Genomic DNA, 18,662 nt, shown 5'->3' with positions numbered 1-18,662 from the left:
TATTGGGGGGCTATGCACTTTGAAATACTTTATAACGTAATGAGCGGTCCCTCTAGTAGTTGAGGCAGGCCCAAAACGGGAATGTCCTGTCCAGGAATATGGCAGGCGTGCGCACACACACACACACACACACACACACACACACACACACACACACACACACACACACACACACACACACACACACACACACACACACACACACACACACACACACACACACACACACACACACACACCACACTAACACTGATGCAGTGGCGTGGGACAAGAGCAGCAAATGATTTATTATATTTACAGTGCTCAGACGAAAAGTGTGTGTGAATATCAGGTGGACCCAGGCCAGTTCTAAAGCTCATAAATGCACTTATTAAGTGCCATCTGTGGTCTTTCACGTACCAACCCGGTGGCTAGCTTGCATATCCATGTCAAGATTAAAGCGTTCCAACTCTCCAGTTGAAATAAGCCAAAACCCACAGTCCATCTATCATGCCTTCTTTCATTGCCCTTCCGCCCAAACGCTTTGCTGCATCCATTTCTAGTTTCTCTGCACACAAGACAAAAGACAGGACAAGTAAAAAGGAACTATTTGCTTCCACATAATCTTTCAACAGTCAGTTACATCAGTCCAATCACTGACTCAGAATATCTGTGTGTCTTGCGAAATTGGTGATTTATTTTCCAGTAGAAAGACATAGGAACAATACAAATACAGTCGACGTAGAAAATGACCATGACATACTTCAACACTATAACAACAACTCAACCTGCTCTTGTTTAAACCCATACGGAGTGAGCACCTTAGAAACATCTGTGTAACCATTTATCCCGATGGGTCATTCATGGTAGACTTTGAAACATCCATTCACTTGTCCAATGAGTTTTGGTCAGAGAATTAGGAGCATTCTCATAATGGTCTGCATACTGCTGTACTGTAGATTGGATATCCTTATCCATTTTGCTGATTAGGGTTCTCCATAGTAGTAATATTCATTCATTGACAAGGCAGGATTCATGCATTAGTTCACGGTATCCCTTCCTTGGAGATTTCCTTCCTGTGACTTACATTCATAGGATATCCTCATCATGTCATAAAATGGGCCAAACCTGGAAAAACTTATGGCCCTGATCCTAGAACTGAGAGTCCAATGTTAGTATTGCTGGTGAAGTGGTTGACCAAAGATAAAAGTGATATATAGTATATTTTCAAGTATCTAACATAAATGTGTATGCTGTGGATGGCAGTTCAGAAATGACATGCTATTTTGTGTTAATTCATATGGAAATTGAAATGACATTTTTGTTGTGTAAATATAGCCTGCCATAAGATCATAATTGTAAGATAAGTGTGTACATTAGTTATTTACAATCAGTAACTACAATTCAATATGATAAACTAGATTAGAAATACGTTAACAATATTCAACTTTTATTTTAAAGTGGCATCACATGATGCAAACGTATCGATCACAGTGTATTTTCTCGGAAAGATTGAAATTGCAATAAACAAAGAGGTTGCAAACATTTAGTGTCAATAAATTATATAATCAATATCTGACGTACGAATAACAGACAAATACACAACAACAAAAATAAGGCTTCGCCTTCAATTGCTCCCCATCCTTCAGTCTTTTCATTAGATCCTCTCATGATATTTGGGGTTCATATCAATATGTCCATAATATTTCCCAAGTGTCACTTTATAATTCCAAAGTAGCCCACAAACTATGTGTCCTTTCAACCATTTCTCGATCTAGGTCCGGTCTAGGTACTTCTCCACACGACTGCGGCTAGCATAATAGATTCTAATCATTATAACCGGGTAGAAGGTCAGCTGCCTAATGTGAACTCAAAGTTAATCCTGTCCTCTCCAGTATGTTGGTACGCAACGGCAGACCTCCTCACTGAAGTAAAAACCTGATGCACAGCGTCGATTCCTCCGTACGTCACACGGTGGTCTGTGGCAACTAGGGGAAGACAAAGACGATTCATGTTGAAGGTACATTTCAAACATGTTTAACTTGATATTCATCATCTCCAGCACCACCCCAACATCAACATGTGGGAAAATGGCGCGTTTCTATGTTTTGTAGTAAAAAAAATTGAGGAAGATGTGTTTCCAATGACATCCTCAACTAATTAGTTGTAAGGGGTGCGTAACTGGTGGCAGGGAAGTCAGACGCAGGAGAGCAGAACTCGGTAATAGCCGGAGCAGTTTAATTACAAAATCAACGGCATCAAGAAATAACCAACTTGGGTACAAAACCCGACGCGCACCAGTAACCATGTGCACAAGCACTTACAACAACCAATACCACACAAAGACATGGGGGGAACAGAGGGTTAAATACACAACACTTAATGAGGGAAATGATAACCAGGTGTGTAGGAAAACAAGACAAAACAAATGGAAAATGAAAAGTGGATCGACGATGGCTAGAAGACCAGTGACGCCGACCGCCGAACGCCGCCCGAACAAGGAGAGGAACCGACTTCGGTGGAAGTCGTGACATTAGTAGACAAATAGTAGGCAAATAGTAGGCAATGCTCATAGTTGGTTAAAATGACGATGCACACCGATGATGTCATCGGGAACACTTATTTTCCTCTCTATTTTTTACTACAAAACACAGAAACGTGCCATTTTCACAGATGTTGATGTTGGGTTGGGCTGAAGGTGATGAATAGGAAGTAGCATTTTTTGTAAATTTCCCTTTAAATCATGTAATGTGCAGGAGTTTAAACCATATATATAACCACAGGTTTATTAGTCCATTCTGGTATACTCTTTCTTTTAATATTTGTCCTACGAGGTACAACCTCTTACTCAGTATATGTCAATTTTATGGCATCGATATAAGGAAGTCCATCAGGCTTCTTCAGGATATTAACCTTTTCTAGTAAGTTTGGTATCAAATAAAAACAGGAAGAAACGAAAGCTGATTCTATTCTATCGGCCGTGTTCCCGACATTGGATCCTTACTGCAGATGGATAGTCATAAATCATATTAACGTGGGGCTACAAGGGGTCACCGTACTGGGTTGTAGGTTGTTCCTTCAGGCAGGGGGAACTAGCAGTTAACTGACAGCAGTAAGGCAGTGAAACCTTTTATTTGCAAGTGAAATATGTTGTACTATGACCAATGAACACCAAGCCCTTAAAGAGGGCTCATATTGATTAACTGGGTATAGTTTATCATCCTGGCACTGGTTTAAGACCACAGGAGCAGAACTGGCAACATCACCTGAAGAGTGAGATCACTGGTAAATGGGCAGCCCTTATTTCAGTGTTTTTATCGCAGTGTGAAGTGCAAGACTGCAAGTTCATTTACAACTCTGGGCGGATTGGTATTCACAGGACTTCTCTCCTTGCAGACTTCTAAAAAATAAAGGGGCTGTCAGCTTTGAAATGAAAATGATTTATGTCTAATTTGTGTGTGAGGGCATCTGGAAAATGAACATGTATGACTAACAGTCATGCAATGTCATGTCACAGACATTTATACACTAAATGGACAAAAGTATGTGGACACTTGCTCGTCGAACATGTCATTCCAAAGTCATGGGCATTAATATGGAGTTGGTCCTCCCTTTGCTGCTATAACAGCCCCCACTCTTCTGGTAAGGCTTTCTACTAGATGTTGGAACATTGTTGTGTGGACTTGCTTCCGTTCAGCCACAAGAGCATTAGTGAGGTCGGGTACTGATGTTGGGCCTGGTTAGGCCTGATTTGCAGTCGGCTTTCCAATTAATCCAAAAGGTCTTCGATGGGGTTGAGGTCAGGGCTATGTGCAGGCCAGTCAAGTTATTCCACACCGATCTCGACAAACCATTTCTGTACGGACCTCGCTATCTGCACGGGGGCATTGTCATGCTGAAACAGGAAAGTGCCTTCCCCAAACTGTTGCCATAAAGTTGGAAGCACAGAATCATCTAGAAAGTCATTGTATGTTGTAGCGTTAAGATTTCCCTTCACTGGAACTAAGAGGCCTAGCCCGAACTATGAAAAACAGCCACAGACCTCCACCAAACTTTACAGTTGGCACTATCAATTCATGCAGGTTGCATTTCCTGGCATCCGCCAAACCCAGATTCATCCGTTGAACTGCCAGATGGTGAAGTGTGATTCATCACTCCAGAGAGTCCAATGGCGGCGAGGTTAACACCACTGCGCATGGTGATCTTAGGCTTGTGTGTGGCTGCTCGGCCATGGAAGCACATTTCATGAAGCTCCCGGTGAACAGTTGTTCTGACACTGCTTCCAGAGGCAGTTTGGAACTCGGTAGTGAGGGTTGCAACCAGGGACAGACGATTTATACTCGGTACGCGCTTCACCACTTGGCGGTCCTGTTCTGTGAGCTTATGTGGCCTACCACTTTGCTTCTAGATGTTTCCACTTCACAATAACAGCACTTACTGTTGACCGGGGCAGAAATTTGAGGAACTGACTTGTTGGAAAGGTGGCATCCTTTGACGGTGCCACGTTGAAAGTCACTAAGCTCTTAAGTACTTCCCATTCTACTGCCAATGTTTGTCTTTGGAGATTGCATAGCTGTGTGCTCATTTTTATACACCTGTCAGCAACGGGTGTAGCTGAAATAGCCGAATCCAGAAATTTTAAGGGGTATCCACATACATTTGGCCATGTAGTGTATATAGTATAGCAGGTCATATGAGTTTCTCTGTGTGCAAATAGACATGTTTTTGAGTCCTCAATTGTAGTCATCAGTTAATATAATTCATATATTCTATTGGTTCGCTGACATAATAACTCTTCACGTTCTATTTGAGCCCGTCATTCTAGCTTTGTTGGAGTTCTCAATGATAGAACACATTACAGCTCTGGATGTGCGGCCGCATACATTCTCTCCGTTACCCAGAGTCTGGACGCTGGATGTCCTGAATCAAGTACATTTAGCATGGTTCTAATAGACACCAGCTGGAGAGGGTTCGTCTTACACAGGCCATGCCATTTTAGGGTTTGGCAAACACAGCTGTGGTACAGCCTTGGGGCTTAGCGGCGTGGATCTAACAGGACTTATACCTAGGCTGCGTCCCAAATGGCACCCTATTCCCAATTTAGTGCACTACTTTGACCAAGAGCCCTATGCCCTGGTCTCGTCTCCAGTAGAGTACTGGGTTCAACTGGAACTGGAATACTATAAATAAGTCAGGAACGCTCCAAACCACACTCTCCTCTAAGTAACTTAGTCTCTTCTTTCCACATTGATCAATGGAGGGAGATTTTCATCCCCCCTTTCAGTCCTTCGTCTTGACTGGCTACTTGAATTACCAATGACTATGCTAATGTATATGGTCTGCTATGGAAATATGCGTTTGAAAAGATCTGAAAAGGTCGTCACGATAGCAATTTGGAATGTCATCATCAGACTTATCCCTATCCTCCATTCTTTACCTTTCTCCATGTCGTCCTCCTCCTCCTTTTCAACAATCCTTCTCATCCTTCATCATCATCATCATCAAGCTGTATTTACCTGCAGGTGGCCTGGTGGAACCTTTTGCCTTTCAGGAAGCACCTGTTGGGTGACTCGTTGCACTCGCAGGCACACTTGGTGCGGTTGAGCGGCTGGTGCTTGGGGCACGTCCTGGCGCAGGAGCACTGGCACGTGTCTTTATTGAAAAGCTGGTGCGGCCCACAGGACGATGGGAGCGTCTTACACACACACTGGCACGTGTTCTTATCCAGGTAGCGTTGGGGTCCGCATGCGCCCGAGGCCCGAAGCTGTCGTCTGCAAACACACTGGCACGTCTCCTCGTCCAACTCCTTATCTGACCCGCAGACATCTGCTTCAAACGAGTCTAGAGAGATACAGGGGAGGAGATTAGATTTGAATTATACTGAACAAAAATATAAACGCAACATGCAACCATTTCAAAGATTTTACTGAGTTACTGTTCATAGGAAATTAGTCAATTGAAATAAATTCATTAGGTCCTAATCTATGGATTTCACATGACTGGGAATACAGATATGCATCTGTTGGTCACAGAACTTTAAAAAAAAAGGTATGGGTGTGGATCAGAAAACCAGTCAGTATCTGGTGTGACCACCATTTGCCTCATACAGCGAGACATATCTCCTTCGCATAGACTTGATCAGGCTGTTGATTGTGGCCTGTGGAATGTTGTCCCATTCCTCTTCCATGGCTGTGAGAAGTTGCTGGATATTGGCGGGAACTGGAACACGCTGTCGTACACGTCAATCCACAGTATCCCAAACATGCTCAATGTGTCTGGTGAGTAGGCAGGCCATGGAAGAACTGGGACACAGCTTCCAGGAATTGTGTACAGATCATGCTGAAACATGAGGTGATGGCAATGGATGAATGGCATGACAGAATCTCATCACGGTATCTCTGTGCATTCAAATTGCCATTGATAAAATGCAATTGTGTTCATTGTCCGTAGCTTATGCCTGTCCATACCATAACCCCACCGCCACCATGGGGCATTCTGTTCACAAGGTTGAGCAAACCGCTCGCCCACACGATACCATACACGTGGTCTGCGGTTGTGAGGCCGGTTGAACGTACTGCCAAATTCTCTAAAACGACATTGGAGGTGGATAATGGTAGAGAAATTAGCATTAAATTCTCTGGCAAAAGCTCTGGTGGACAGAGCTGAAAAATGTATCAACCTCTATATTTGCTATTGCTGCAGGATTCTTTTCCTGCTGTGAGAAACTGATCAAATGAAGATCCTATATCTGTACATAAGAAGAACAAACCAATATCCTACAGACTTGAAAGTTAGCTAGAGTTGTTGTTTGACATCACAGCAGCAAACTATTGGAGATAGATTGAATAGATTCCTGCCCTAAATTCCTCACAATATATTTCCCCCCCAGTGGAGCGAACAGATGTTTTCTTTACAACACAGGCAAATAAACGAATGGGATATCTTCGAGAGAGAGAGAGAGAGATTTGGCTGCAGTCAGGAACTAAATTCCTGTCGTTACTGTGTTTATGTGTTTGCTGATTAACAGACCCAGATTGCGATGGCAACGCGTGGTGATGTTTACCACAGTGAGGTTTTCTAACCCTAACACATTAATGGACTGTTTGCTTGTATACGGGGCTGTTGTGGTGTTTCAGACAAAGAGAAAATAAATTTCCACTTTGAACAAACTATCAATTCATAATTCATGAGTCTTTAGTGATTGATGCTATTCAATAACACAACCGATAATTGGTCAAGTATCCCTGATGGGGTATGCTTGAATATGCATAATGTTGCACTGTGGTTTATCATGAATCAATGTCAGTTGTCAATTATTGAGTTGAATTTACAGTAAATCATAAATCAAGTTTGGCTTGATTTGGAACTGTCCAACAACTTCGCAATCTGAAAGAAATCACGCATTTTCAGTGGCATCCAAGTCAACTTTTTTGTTTTTTACAGTTTTATACAGAAGATTGACACTGTGCCCGATGACGTCGGCCATAATTAACGGTGTCGACGGTGTCTCTGTGATTTTGGTCATCATCAGGGAGGTAGTGTACTGTAGTTAATGGAGCTAGAAAGGTCTCTCACGGATCTCCAGCTCCTCTGTCTTGTGTAGAGATCATTATAAGCCAATGTTCTGCTTATCTGAAGAGAGAGAGACATTTTTTTAAACGTTAATTACCTCTACACACACGCTCACTCTCTCCCTCACTCTCGCGCTAATGTCTCTCTCTCTCTCTCTCTCTCTCTCTCTCTCTCACTTTATGCAAGAGGATGTGATCGCAGAGAAATAGGAGAAAGAGCCCTCTATTAGTCATTAGTGACAACCCTGATGCAGTCGAAACCAATGAAAAACAAATCCCAGGTCTAGCTACCTCACCTCCCTTTGTGAATGATACCGCACTCTAGATGATGGTTAAAGACGGACGGACATTAACCACGGCACAATGACGTATCCGTCTCCCTAAATCAAAGTCCTAATGCCCTATAGGAGTAATGACCCCAACTGTATATTACACAGGCGCAATAACTGTCCAGCTCTAGGGTTTTGGTGTCTGCTCCTCTGAAGACTTCAGTTGGTGTTTCATACTAACCTGGGGAGCCTGGGACTGCATAGCAGAGACATTCTATTCCATGGTTGCATCCCAAATGGCACCCTACATTCCCTTTAGTGTGCTTATTTTCAACAGGGCCCATAGGGCTCTGGTCAAAAGTAGTGCACCATCTAGGGAATAGGGTGGCCATTTGGGATACACTGTCCCTGTGAGCAGAGTAGAGCACGCATCTCCAAGCTTCTAGATCTACCTCTGATTGGGCCTGTCGAAGCTGGTTAGTGTGAAGAGGAAACCCAAATCAGCTCTGCCGCTCTCGCATGGCTATTGCTATCAAGTCCTCTCGTTGATGTATTCATCTGTAATGTGGAGGATATAGGCCTAGCTAAATGTTTCTTTGGGTTCCATCAAATGGTAGAACATGGCAATGGGGTTGAATGATAATCAATGAGAAATTCAATGAACCATCAGCCAGTAAATGTCATCGTATGACTGGACAATAAACCTACAGATAACCAACATCTTCTTCAATCTGGTAACTGCATGAGAAAGCTATGCTTCGATCATGAAGTCAATATCAGCTGATGAAAAGGGGTGATCCCCATTAAACTAAATGTTGATGGCTCGATGTCCTCAATTCACCCAGATGCTTTTTAATATGAGTGAGTAAACTTTGAAGCCAAGTCTGTTAAGAGAGATTAACTTTCATGCGACAACAGAGTTGTTTGATTGGCTTCCTGCTTTCAGTGCTTCATAAACATTGTGTGGCTGGGGTAGAGTGGCGTGAGCCATGGGCTTCGTCCCAAAGGGCACCCTATTCCCTACATAGTCCCCTATAGGTCCTGGTCAAAAGTAGTGCACTATAAAGGGAATAGGGTGCCATTTGGGACGAAGCCATGGAATCCAGAGCTCTGGGATTCTTTCTGAATTCTTCTGTCTCTCGTTTGTTCACTCAGAGTTCTCTCTACTGCATAGACACATCTGCTGAAAAACAACTGCCATGTTGTGTTTTCATAGTGACAACTCACCGAGACATGCCCTGGGAGATTTCAACATCTGTCTTAGAAAAAAAGTGGACTCGGGTTGTAAATAGTGTATGGGGATCACGGGTGCGTTCTCGCGTGGAGTGGAATGAGTTGTTCTCTTGTTGGTGAGCTGTTGAAGAGACTCAAGTGCTGGTCTGTGTTTCTGTGAGGATTTTGAGGGCTGTTGTAAAAAACCAAGAGCACATTGTCCTTCTCTGTGTCTGTTGCTTCACTATGTCACAGTCTTGTAAGAGGCCATTAAAATACCGTTAATCGTGCTCAACACATTCTCTTGACTCCACATTTCAATCCATACCACAACTAGGACACCCTCAGAACAGCATAAGCCTGTCTTACTAATATTGAACTCAAAGAGAAACATAATTCACCACATTAAGTGGTAATTAAGACTAATCAGCGTTAATTAAGACTAATAAGCGGTAATTCAGTCTAACAAACTGTAATTCAGTCTAATAAACTGTAAATCAGTCTAATAAGTGGCAATTCAGTCTAATCAGCGGAAATTCAGTCTAATAAGCGGTAATTCAGTCTAATAAGTGGTAATTCAGTCTAATAAGTGGTAATTCAGTCTAATAAGCAGTAATTCAGTGTAATACGATGTAATTCAGTCTAATAAGCTGTAATTCAGTCTAATAAGCGGTAGCTCATTCAGTGTAATAAGCGGCAATTCAGTCTAATAAGCTGTAATTCAGTCTAATAAGCGGTAGCTCTTTCAGTGTAATAAGCGGCAATTCAGTCTAATAAGCTGTAATTCAGTCTAATAAGTGTTAATTCAATCTAATAAGTGGTCATTCAGTCTAATAAGCGGTAGCTAATTCAGTCTAATAAGCGGTAATTCAGTCTAATAAGCGGTAGCTAATTCAGTCTAATAAGCGGTAATTCAGTCTAATAAGTTGTGCAACAGGTGCAGAATCAGCATCAGTACTAGGGCCTACTCACCCGAGTGTTGTGTCTGGGGCGAGGGAGGGGTGTCGCGTTGCACCGCCATACATCTGCACAAGCGGTTGCTCCAGCTGTGGTTCTTTGGGCAGGTTTTATTGGCTACCAGGCATCTGTAAGGGGAAAACAGTTATTAGCATTAGAAGAGGAGGAAACCGACAGACAGAGGCTGCTGACCAGAGCCATATGGGTCCTGGTCAAAAGTAGTGCACTATATAAGGAACGCCATTTGGGTGGCAGTAGCTGGAGAGGAAATTCCTCACTTCATTGACATTCATTAACCACTAAGCTGTGTAGCATTTGATGTTGTTTTGGTTGTTGGATGAAATGTGACAGGGCTGGACTGGCTATTTTAAGGGTTATTTTGACAACTCCCACCCAGCACATCAAAGTTGGGTTAGCAGCACATCTAATCGCAGAGTGAGAGCGAATAAGCCAATTGGCTCTGATGACATGAAACATTTCTGTCCCCTTATAGATAAGAGGGATGCTGATTGGCTGAGTTTAGACAAACAACCATCAAAGAGAGAGGACTCTTGGGAAGACATCAATGGACAGCAATGGAAAAGAAGTAAGAAGGATATATTTTGTAGTCTAGTAAACATTGGTTAGCATTGGTAAGACCCTTCACTTTAGCTTAGTATTCACCTCATGCGCTTCCTTTCCGTTCCACATTACACGTCCTAGTATAGAACACTTTGATTATGAATCACTGCATAGTTCCCAGACAGAAGTAATACTTCAGAACGTGGCACTTCTATCGCCACTGGATGTGTCAACGGGGATGATCATTTAGGGGGATGAAAGTGAAAAGGATAAAAACCGGAGACACTCGGCGCTCTCTCTCTCTCTCTCTCTCTCTCTCTCTCTCTCTCTCTCTCTCTCTCTCTCTCTCTCTCTCTCTCTCTCTCTCTCTCTCTCTCTCTCTCTCTCTCTCTCTCTCTCTCTCTCTCTCTCTCTCTCTCTCTCTCTCTCTCTCTGATCATCATCATCTCTGTCCTCCACCATAATATCCTACTCACACACTTTCCATTGGCTGTCCATTGACAAAACACATTAGACAAATGACTGACCATCTTGGACACGCACATCTGACACTTGCCAGACCAATATGGGTCTATTTAGATTTTGACATTTCTGATATCATCCATTTCGGAGCCCAGTGCTTTGCTTTTTCTCATACTCATACACATTAGGCTAGACCACTGCTGAGAATCCAGTTGAGATCACGTACTGCCAACTGACCCACACTGACTTTATCAGAGCCAGTGTCAGCTGCATCCATCTGTCTTTTTGCTCTGAGACGAATGCACGGCCCGTGCTACAGTGCAACCGCTGGCCAGCGGAAGCACGGTCGCATTCCAAGCTAAACTTGATTCTGGCTGCTTTAACTGCTGTGGAGGAAAAGGGATATAGCTCTCAGCAGGGTGGAGTTGTGGAGTGAGATGTGTGTAATATCAAAGATGTAGTGGAGTGCATTTGAAACACGTCAACTCTATATAAACGTCATATGGAGAAGGACTGTTGTTAAGCAACATCTGATCCACGTGAATGTAACAGCAGTAGAACTGCAAGAGCTTTGACACAAAAATAAAATGGCAATACATCCAATTAAAATGTATTGAAGTGAATTGGTATTTACACTGAACATACTGAGGAGTATTTCTGTCTGTTTTACAGCCCTTTTGTGGGGAAAAACTAATTCTGATTGGCTGCAGTGTGTTTACAAAGAACCTGATCAATTGGATTATACTGAAATATTTTACTGAATTACAATTCCTATAAGGAAATCAGTCAATTAGAAATAAATGCATTAGGCCATAATCTATGGATTTCACATGACTAGACAGGGGTGCGGCCATGGATGGGCCTGGCTCCCCAGTGGGTGGGCCTATGCCCTCCCAGGCCCATCCATGGCCTGCCCAGTCATGTGAAATCCATAGATTATGGCCTAATGCATTTATTTCTAATTGACTGATTTCCTTATAGGAATTGTAACTCAGTAAAATATTTCAGTATAGTCCAATTTATCAGGTTCTTTGTAATCACACTGCAGTTTCTTCTTTCAATGAACCCCCTGAACAAAGCAACCCTACCTCCCAAGACAATAAACTGCATTTCAGCAGAACCAGAGATATTACATAACCTGTATACTCTAGTCAGTAGTTCCTGCCAGACTGAGTTTATCACCACTAAGGAAAATGCACTGAAAAGAGAACGACACTAGCTCCATACTGCCTCTGAAGAGAGGGCCAACAAATAGCACTTAGCGCCTCTATGGAGGTCCGTTGTTGTATTCCTTTCAAGAGGGGGGAGAATAGGAATGGGGCAGGTGGGAAGTTTATGGTAAAGAAAACAGGTGTACGAAATGAAATACCGCGTTGACTTTCCGTTGTGCTACACACGAGGGTAGGTGCTGTGCAAGAGCTAAGGCTTCCGCTGTAGCTCCTGGAACTCACACTCGAAGCTTCATGTGTTTAGGTGCAAAAATGCTAACAAACTCTACTACCCCCGGCATGGAACATTCCTAAACAGTTTGATAAGGCTGTGTTCAACGCACACTTGCGTAACTAGCCACCGTACTGTGAGTGCATGCAGATCTAAGGCTTCAGTCGACATGCACTACAACTGTATTACTAAAGTGTTACAGTGCATTCAGCTGGTCAGTGCAGTTGAAAAGGGCAAACCCACTGTCAAAAAACGGGCCTCTGGTTCAGTAATGAGGAAATGCCAACCATACACGAGCTCTGCGAGAGACAAACTAACAGGTTGACAGGGGAGCTTAAAAATGTTTTTCTTGAAAACGTAGACCGTTTGTTTCCTCATGGTAGTGAAAAAGCAGGTCTTACCCTCTCTGGTAGGGATTTATGACTCTCCCCCTCCAACTCAACCTCCGTCTCCCCCTCAGTCTCTACATCCGTTTCCCACTCTGTCTCCCCGTCTGCTCTGGCAGGATGATTTAAATGGTCCAGTCATGGCAGGCAGCTCCACGAACGACCACCCCCAATATCACCCCAATATCAGACCTGATCTCTAATATATCACCCCAATATCAGACCTGATCTCTAATATATCACCCCAATATCAGACCTGATCTCTAATTTATCACCCCAATATCAGACCTGATCTCTAATAATCACCCCGATATCAGATCTGATCTCTAATATATCACCCAAAATCAGACCTGATCTCTAATATACTGTATCACCCCAATATCAGACCTGATCCTTAATATATCACCCCAATATCAGACCTAATCTCTAATATACTGTATCACCCCAATATCAGACCTGATCTCTAATATATCACCCCAATATCAGACCTGATCTCTAATATATCACCCCAATATCAGACCTGATCTCTAATTTATCACCTCAATATCAGACCTGATCTCTAATACATCACCCCAATATCAGACCTGATCTCTAATATATCACCCCAACATCAGACCTGATCTCTAATATATCACCCCAATATCAGACCTGATCTCTAATACATCACCCCAATATCAGACCTGATCTCTAATATATCACCCCAACATCAGACCTGATCTCTAATATATCACCCCAATATCAGACCTGATCTCTAATATATCACCCCAATAGCAGACCTGATCTCTAATGTGTCACACCAATATCAGATCTGATCTCTAATATATCACCCCAATATCAGACCTGATCTCTAATATATCACCCCAACATCAGACCTGATCTCTAATATATCACCCCAATATCAGACCTGATCTCTAATGTGTCACACCAATATCAGACCTGATCTCTAATATATCACCCCAATATCAGACCTGATCTCTAATACATCACCCCAATATCAGACCTGATCTCTAATACATCACCCCAATATCAGACCTGATCTCTAATATATCACCCCAACATCAGACCTGATCTCTAATATATCACCCCAAAATCAGACCTGATCTCTAATATATCACCCCAATAGCAGACCTGATCTCTAATGTGTCACACCAATATCAGACCTGATCTCTAATATATCACCCCAATATCAGACCTGATCTCTAATATATCACCCCAACATCAGACCTGATCTCTAATATATCACCCCAATATCAGACCTGATCTCTAATGTGTCACACCAATATCAGACCTGATCTCTAATATATCACCCCAATATCAAACCTGATCTCTAATACATCACCCCAATATCAGACCTGATCTCTAATATATCACCCCAATATCAGACCTGATCTCTAATGTGTCACACCAATATCAGACCTGATCTCTAATATATCACCCCAATAGCAGACCTGATCTCTAATACATCACCCCAATATCAGACCTGATCTCTAATATATCACCCCAATATCAGACCTGATCTCTAATATATCACCCCAATATCAGACCTGATCTCTAATGTATCACCCCAACATCAGACCTGATCTCTAATATATCACCCCAATATCAGACCTGATCTCTAATATATCACCCCAATATCAGACCTGATCTCTAATGTATCACCCCAACATCAGACCTGATCTCTAATATATCACCCCAATATCAGACCTGATCTCTAATATATCACCCCAATATCAGACCTGATCTCTAATATATCACCCCAATATCAGACCTGATCTCTAATATATCACCCTAATATCAGACCTGATCTCTAATATATCACCCCAATATCAGACCTGATCTCTAATATATCACCCCAATATCAGACCTGATCTCTAATACATCACCCCAATATCAGACCTGATCTCTAATATATCACCCCAATATCAGACCTGATCTCTAATATATCACCTCAATATCAGACCTGATCTCTAATATATCACCCCAATATCAGACCTGATCTCTAATATATCACCTCAATATCAGACCTGATCTCTAATATATCACCCCAATATCAGACCTGATCTCTAATGTATCACCCCAACATCAGACCTGATCTCTAATGTATCACCTCAATATCAGACATGATCTCTAATATATCACCCCAATATCAGCCCCAGCAGGCAGGGGTGCAGGGGTTCAGCCTCAAGCTGACTGTCCACTATAAGGGACAGGAGGACCCATGCCCCTCTCCACGACTCCAATCCATGCCTCGAGGAGTACCCCCTCATCTTTGCACCGAGCCCCACTGAGAAAGTGGACGGATGTAACAGCTAAGGTTACCCCCTCTCTGCGATTGATTGAGCCCCCTTTGTCGGGGGGTGATGGGGTGAGAGGGGTGAGACGAGTGAGACGAGTGGCACGGTCAGGGGTTTATCAGACACAGACGTTCAGGGAGGCCTGTGACTCAGGTAGGGAGGCATGAAGCCTCCTTCCCCTCCCCCATCTCACATCCGTGCCCTCTCACCTCTTCCCTTTCCTCTGCCTTCTTCTCCCCAGGTCTAAGATCATCCTGTCTTCAAATGGTGGTCCTGTCTGATATATGACCCTGGTACAACATTCTGTCATCGGAGGGCGTCGGGGTGAGTAAGGGGGATGGGCAGGCGCTTTTATTATGGAAGTCCCGTCAACAACAAAATTAGTCAGGCCTCTTTGAGGTCAGAACCTCTGAGCCTCCGAAAACATATCCGAGACATTCCACAATTGGTGTGCTAATCACAGTAAGCATCCGTATGCTTGAAAGCAGGGGTGCTACTTTCGTTTAAGAAGTGGGGGGGGGGGACATAATTCATTAAAAAAATGTATCCAGTCAGACAAACACTCCAAACAGCCTACCCGACCGCTCGGAGGCATCCACATGGTCCTAAAGCACAATGTTGCCTCGTTTTGTATCACATTCCAATGAGAAAACTGTGGGGGACAAAAATGCAATTTCAGAACATGTCCCCCCCCCGTCCCCCGTCCCCAGTGAAAGTTGTGCCCCTGATTGAAAGTGAAGAGTGAGCTTAGTCGACCTGATAACAAATTACAGTTAGTGGTTAGAGCACTTCAGAAAAAATCTACTGTTTTGAATTCACAAAGCATTCGTTTCAAATGCAACAATGCAAACAGATGTTGGCTTAATTAACATTTTGTGTTGATTATCTATGTAAAACAAAAACATACCCTTTCGACTATTTATTTGAAATAAAAGTTGCCATGAAACGGCTCAGTGGCCGCTCTACACGTCTGAGGGATGGTCAATGTGCTTTCAATTACCATACATGCAGTGGCTTAAACAGACAACACATTCCAAAGGGCTGAAAAAAGTAACGAAAATCACCCTCCTGGCATGTTTGTGGCTTCGTAGGAAGACACGTAATCTGATTAACAACACGTGCACCGTGCACCTTTCATAACACACAACAGACGTGTCCGTTTAGACAGCCAAGGTGTCACCCCCTTGATATTACTGTACATAGGCTGGGGTAATCCCAGGAACATGTTAGTTCCACTTCAGCCGGGAATCTTTGCTGCATGGGATTTGATTAATATAGTACAACTACTGTCTACAATTCATCTCAGGAGGGGATTTGTATGTGGTATGTGCAGACCTCTGGCATGTGTTGTTTTGATTCATATAGGAAATCAACTACTGTCTATATTTCCTATGAGGAATGGATTGGTACGTACAAGGTCTCCTCTGGAATGTGATGGATTGAAATGAATAATAACTGTGTGCATACAATAGAAGGTAGACTATGTGTTAGCGGGCTATCCACCTGATTTAGTAGCTTTTCTAATGTTAAATTGATCTGGTGATATAGAGCATTACTGTACATAATGTTATATATTATAGCTCTGCAGTCTTGGCGGTACCTGCTGTAATGTCCTTTCCTGCTCCAATTTATGGCACAGGTCTACAGAGTACGCACGTCAGCATTCCATATGCCAAACGTCCTCTTCTTGTATAGGTCCCCCATTAAATGTTCATCTGTAAAACTAGATACGTATCTGTTGCAAAAAAAAACGTCATCTCTCAGAGTAGAAAGACTAGCCTCACTCAACATTTTACCCACACATACTCTACAAGCTCAAGCAAATATATGTATATACTTTAAAATTGGAGAAACAAAGCTTTAGCAGCACATCTGTGTTGCGTCTCTTGACATCAAGCGTTTTACTGGCACTGAGGGTTTTTTCCCCCGACTGACTTACAGCCACACGCCAGGATAAACGTCATCTTAGATAACGGATGGGATGCCCTTTGAGCTCCTCCTCGCTCCTCTCGCTCGGGTAACGGCTAACTGTTTGTCCTGTGGTATCCCAGAGAGAGATTTTATTTTCATTACGCCTGTGAGTAACTCACAGAACCTCCATCCCATAGAAAAAGCAAGCGCGCGTGAAACTCTTAGCCAATTTTGTAATTATTACCAGTCTTTTCACCTCACCGCGGTAGCTGCCCGAGAACAGATAAGGACAACACACTCTAATATTTGACATTTGAGGAATTACACTCTCAAGTTGAAAGCATTTCTCTTCACTCTGAAGAGTAGCTCATCTCTCTAATGGTTTATTATGTCCAGTATGTGTGAGGGCAGAGAGCTCCTTCTTTGGCACTTCTTAGCCCTGGGTCTTGATAAGTAACGTTAGACCACATTGTGTCAACTCTGGCAGCCTCCAGACTACTATATGATCACGAGATGTTGCCATTCAGACAACAGCATTCTCCGTAGGTTTTGATACGTGTCTATTTATATGACGGCTGAACCGGCCAACATGTATTAGACTACCATTCCGTAGCATCTCCTCATTATAGGTGAGATCCTTACACATGTTGAGAGACCTGTGCTTGCAATGGTCTGTGTGTCCTGAGCATTCACAACAGTTAAGAGTAAAGGTCCATGGAAAAGAACCGCAGAGAAACAGACCAGAGAAAGATCAAAGCTCTACTACTGGACCCACGGGTCTGTTTCAGTCTTTAGCAGCTAGCTGAATCCACAGCCCAAACTAATCAATTATTATTAGCCCTCACAGCTTAATTTGGTCCTATTTCTGCAATCCGGAATAATTCTGGGGATGGATTGGTCTAGACTAGTCTCCATTAGGTCACTTTTAGATGTTGTATTCAGCTTTAATGCATCTGTATCCGCAATCAGAACATAAACTGTTGCTGCTATGTAACCATACCCCCACTGGAGCTACAGGCAGAAAAGAATGGTGGAAAGAGACACCCCTTAGTGTCAAGGCAAAGAAGAAAAACACAAGGGATGCGTCCCAAATGGCACCATATTCTCTATATAGTGCACTACTTTTGATTAGAGCCAAATGTGCCCTGGTCAAAAGTAGTGCACTATAAAGGAAAAGGGTGCAATTTGGGATGCATGCTAGCAGAACTAAGTTCTGCTCGCCATAGGAACACATCTGCTTTTTCTTACGCGAGGAGCTGAGCGAAGCCTGGCGATGTATGAGAGCGAGAGCAGCTCACTCGCCGAGGGATGATGCGTTTTCCTGACATTGAAAATCACTCTGACAGAGGAGCAGGTAGAAAAATACTGTTGTAAAATATCCCATAATAAATAAACTGGTCTGCTGACTCTCTCTGGAAGGATAGTTCTGACAACTCCAGGACCAACTCAGGGTCTTAGGGGATGAACGCTGATCATTTGTCAACTTCATTCCCTCTGAATTAAGACCTTTATTCCATCATTTGATATGTGATGATGTCACACCCAGATAAGTCATAGCATCATAAACATCCTGAACATGGACTCTCAGCCTCTAACATATTTATTTAATTTTACTTAATC

The 18,662-nt window shown here is 42.9% G+C and overlaps 1 protein-coding gene across 1 annotated transcript in view; it reads right to left on the bottom strand.

Moving 5' to 3' along the window:
• Nucleotides 1–664: 664 nt before the first annotated feature.
• The window catches only part of LOC120035094 (vascular endothelial growth factor C-like), a 60,479-nt gene continuing 42,481 nt past the window's right edge, over nucleotides 665–18,662 (bottom strand). Inside the window, exons 5-7 of the mRNA XM_038981869.1 lie at nucleotides 10,004–10,116; nucleotides 5,496–5,820; nucleotides 665–1,967 (exon numbers count right to left, since the gene is read on the bottom strand). Of these exons, the coding sequence (XP_038837797.1) occupies nucleotides 1,856–1,967; nucleotides 5,496–5,820; nucleotides 10,004–10,116 (550 nt within the window). The 3' untranslated portion in view covers nucleotides 665–1,855. The remainder of the gene's footprint in view (nucleotides 1,968–5,495; nucleotides 5,821–10,003; nucleotides 10,117–18,662) is intronic.

This window comes from Salvelinus namaycush, chromosome 42, assembly GCF_016432855.1.
Source record: "Salvelinus namaycush isolate Seneca chromosome 42, SaNama_1.0, whole genome shotgun sequence".
In the NCBI taxonomy this organism is placed as follows: domain Eukaryota; kingdom Metazoa; phylum Chordata; class Actinopteri; order Salmoniformes; family Salmonidae; genus Salvelinus; species Salvelinus namaycush.
The sequence above is the reverse complement of the archived record's forward strand: the minus strand, read 5'-3'. Positions and strand labels throughout refer to the sequence as shown.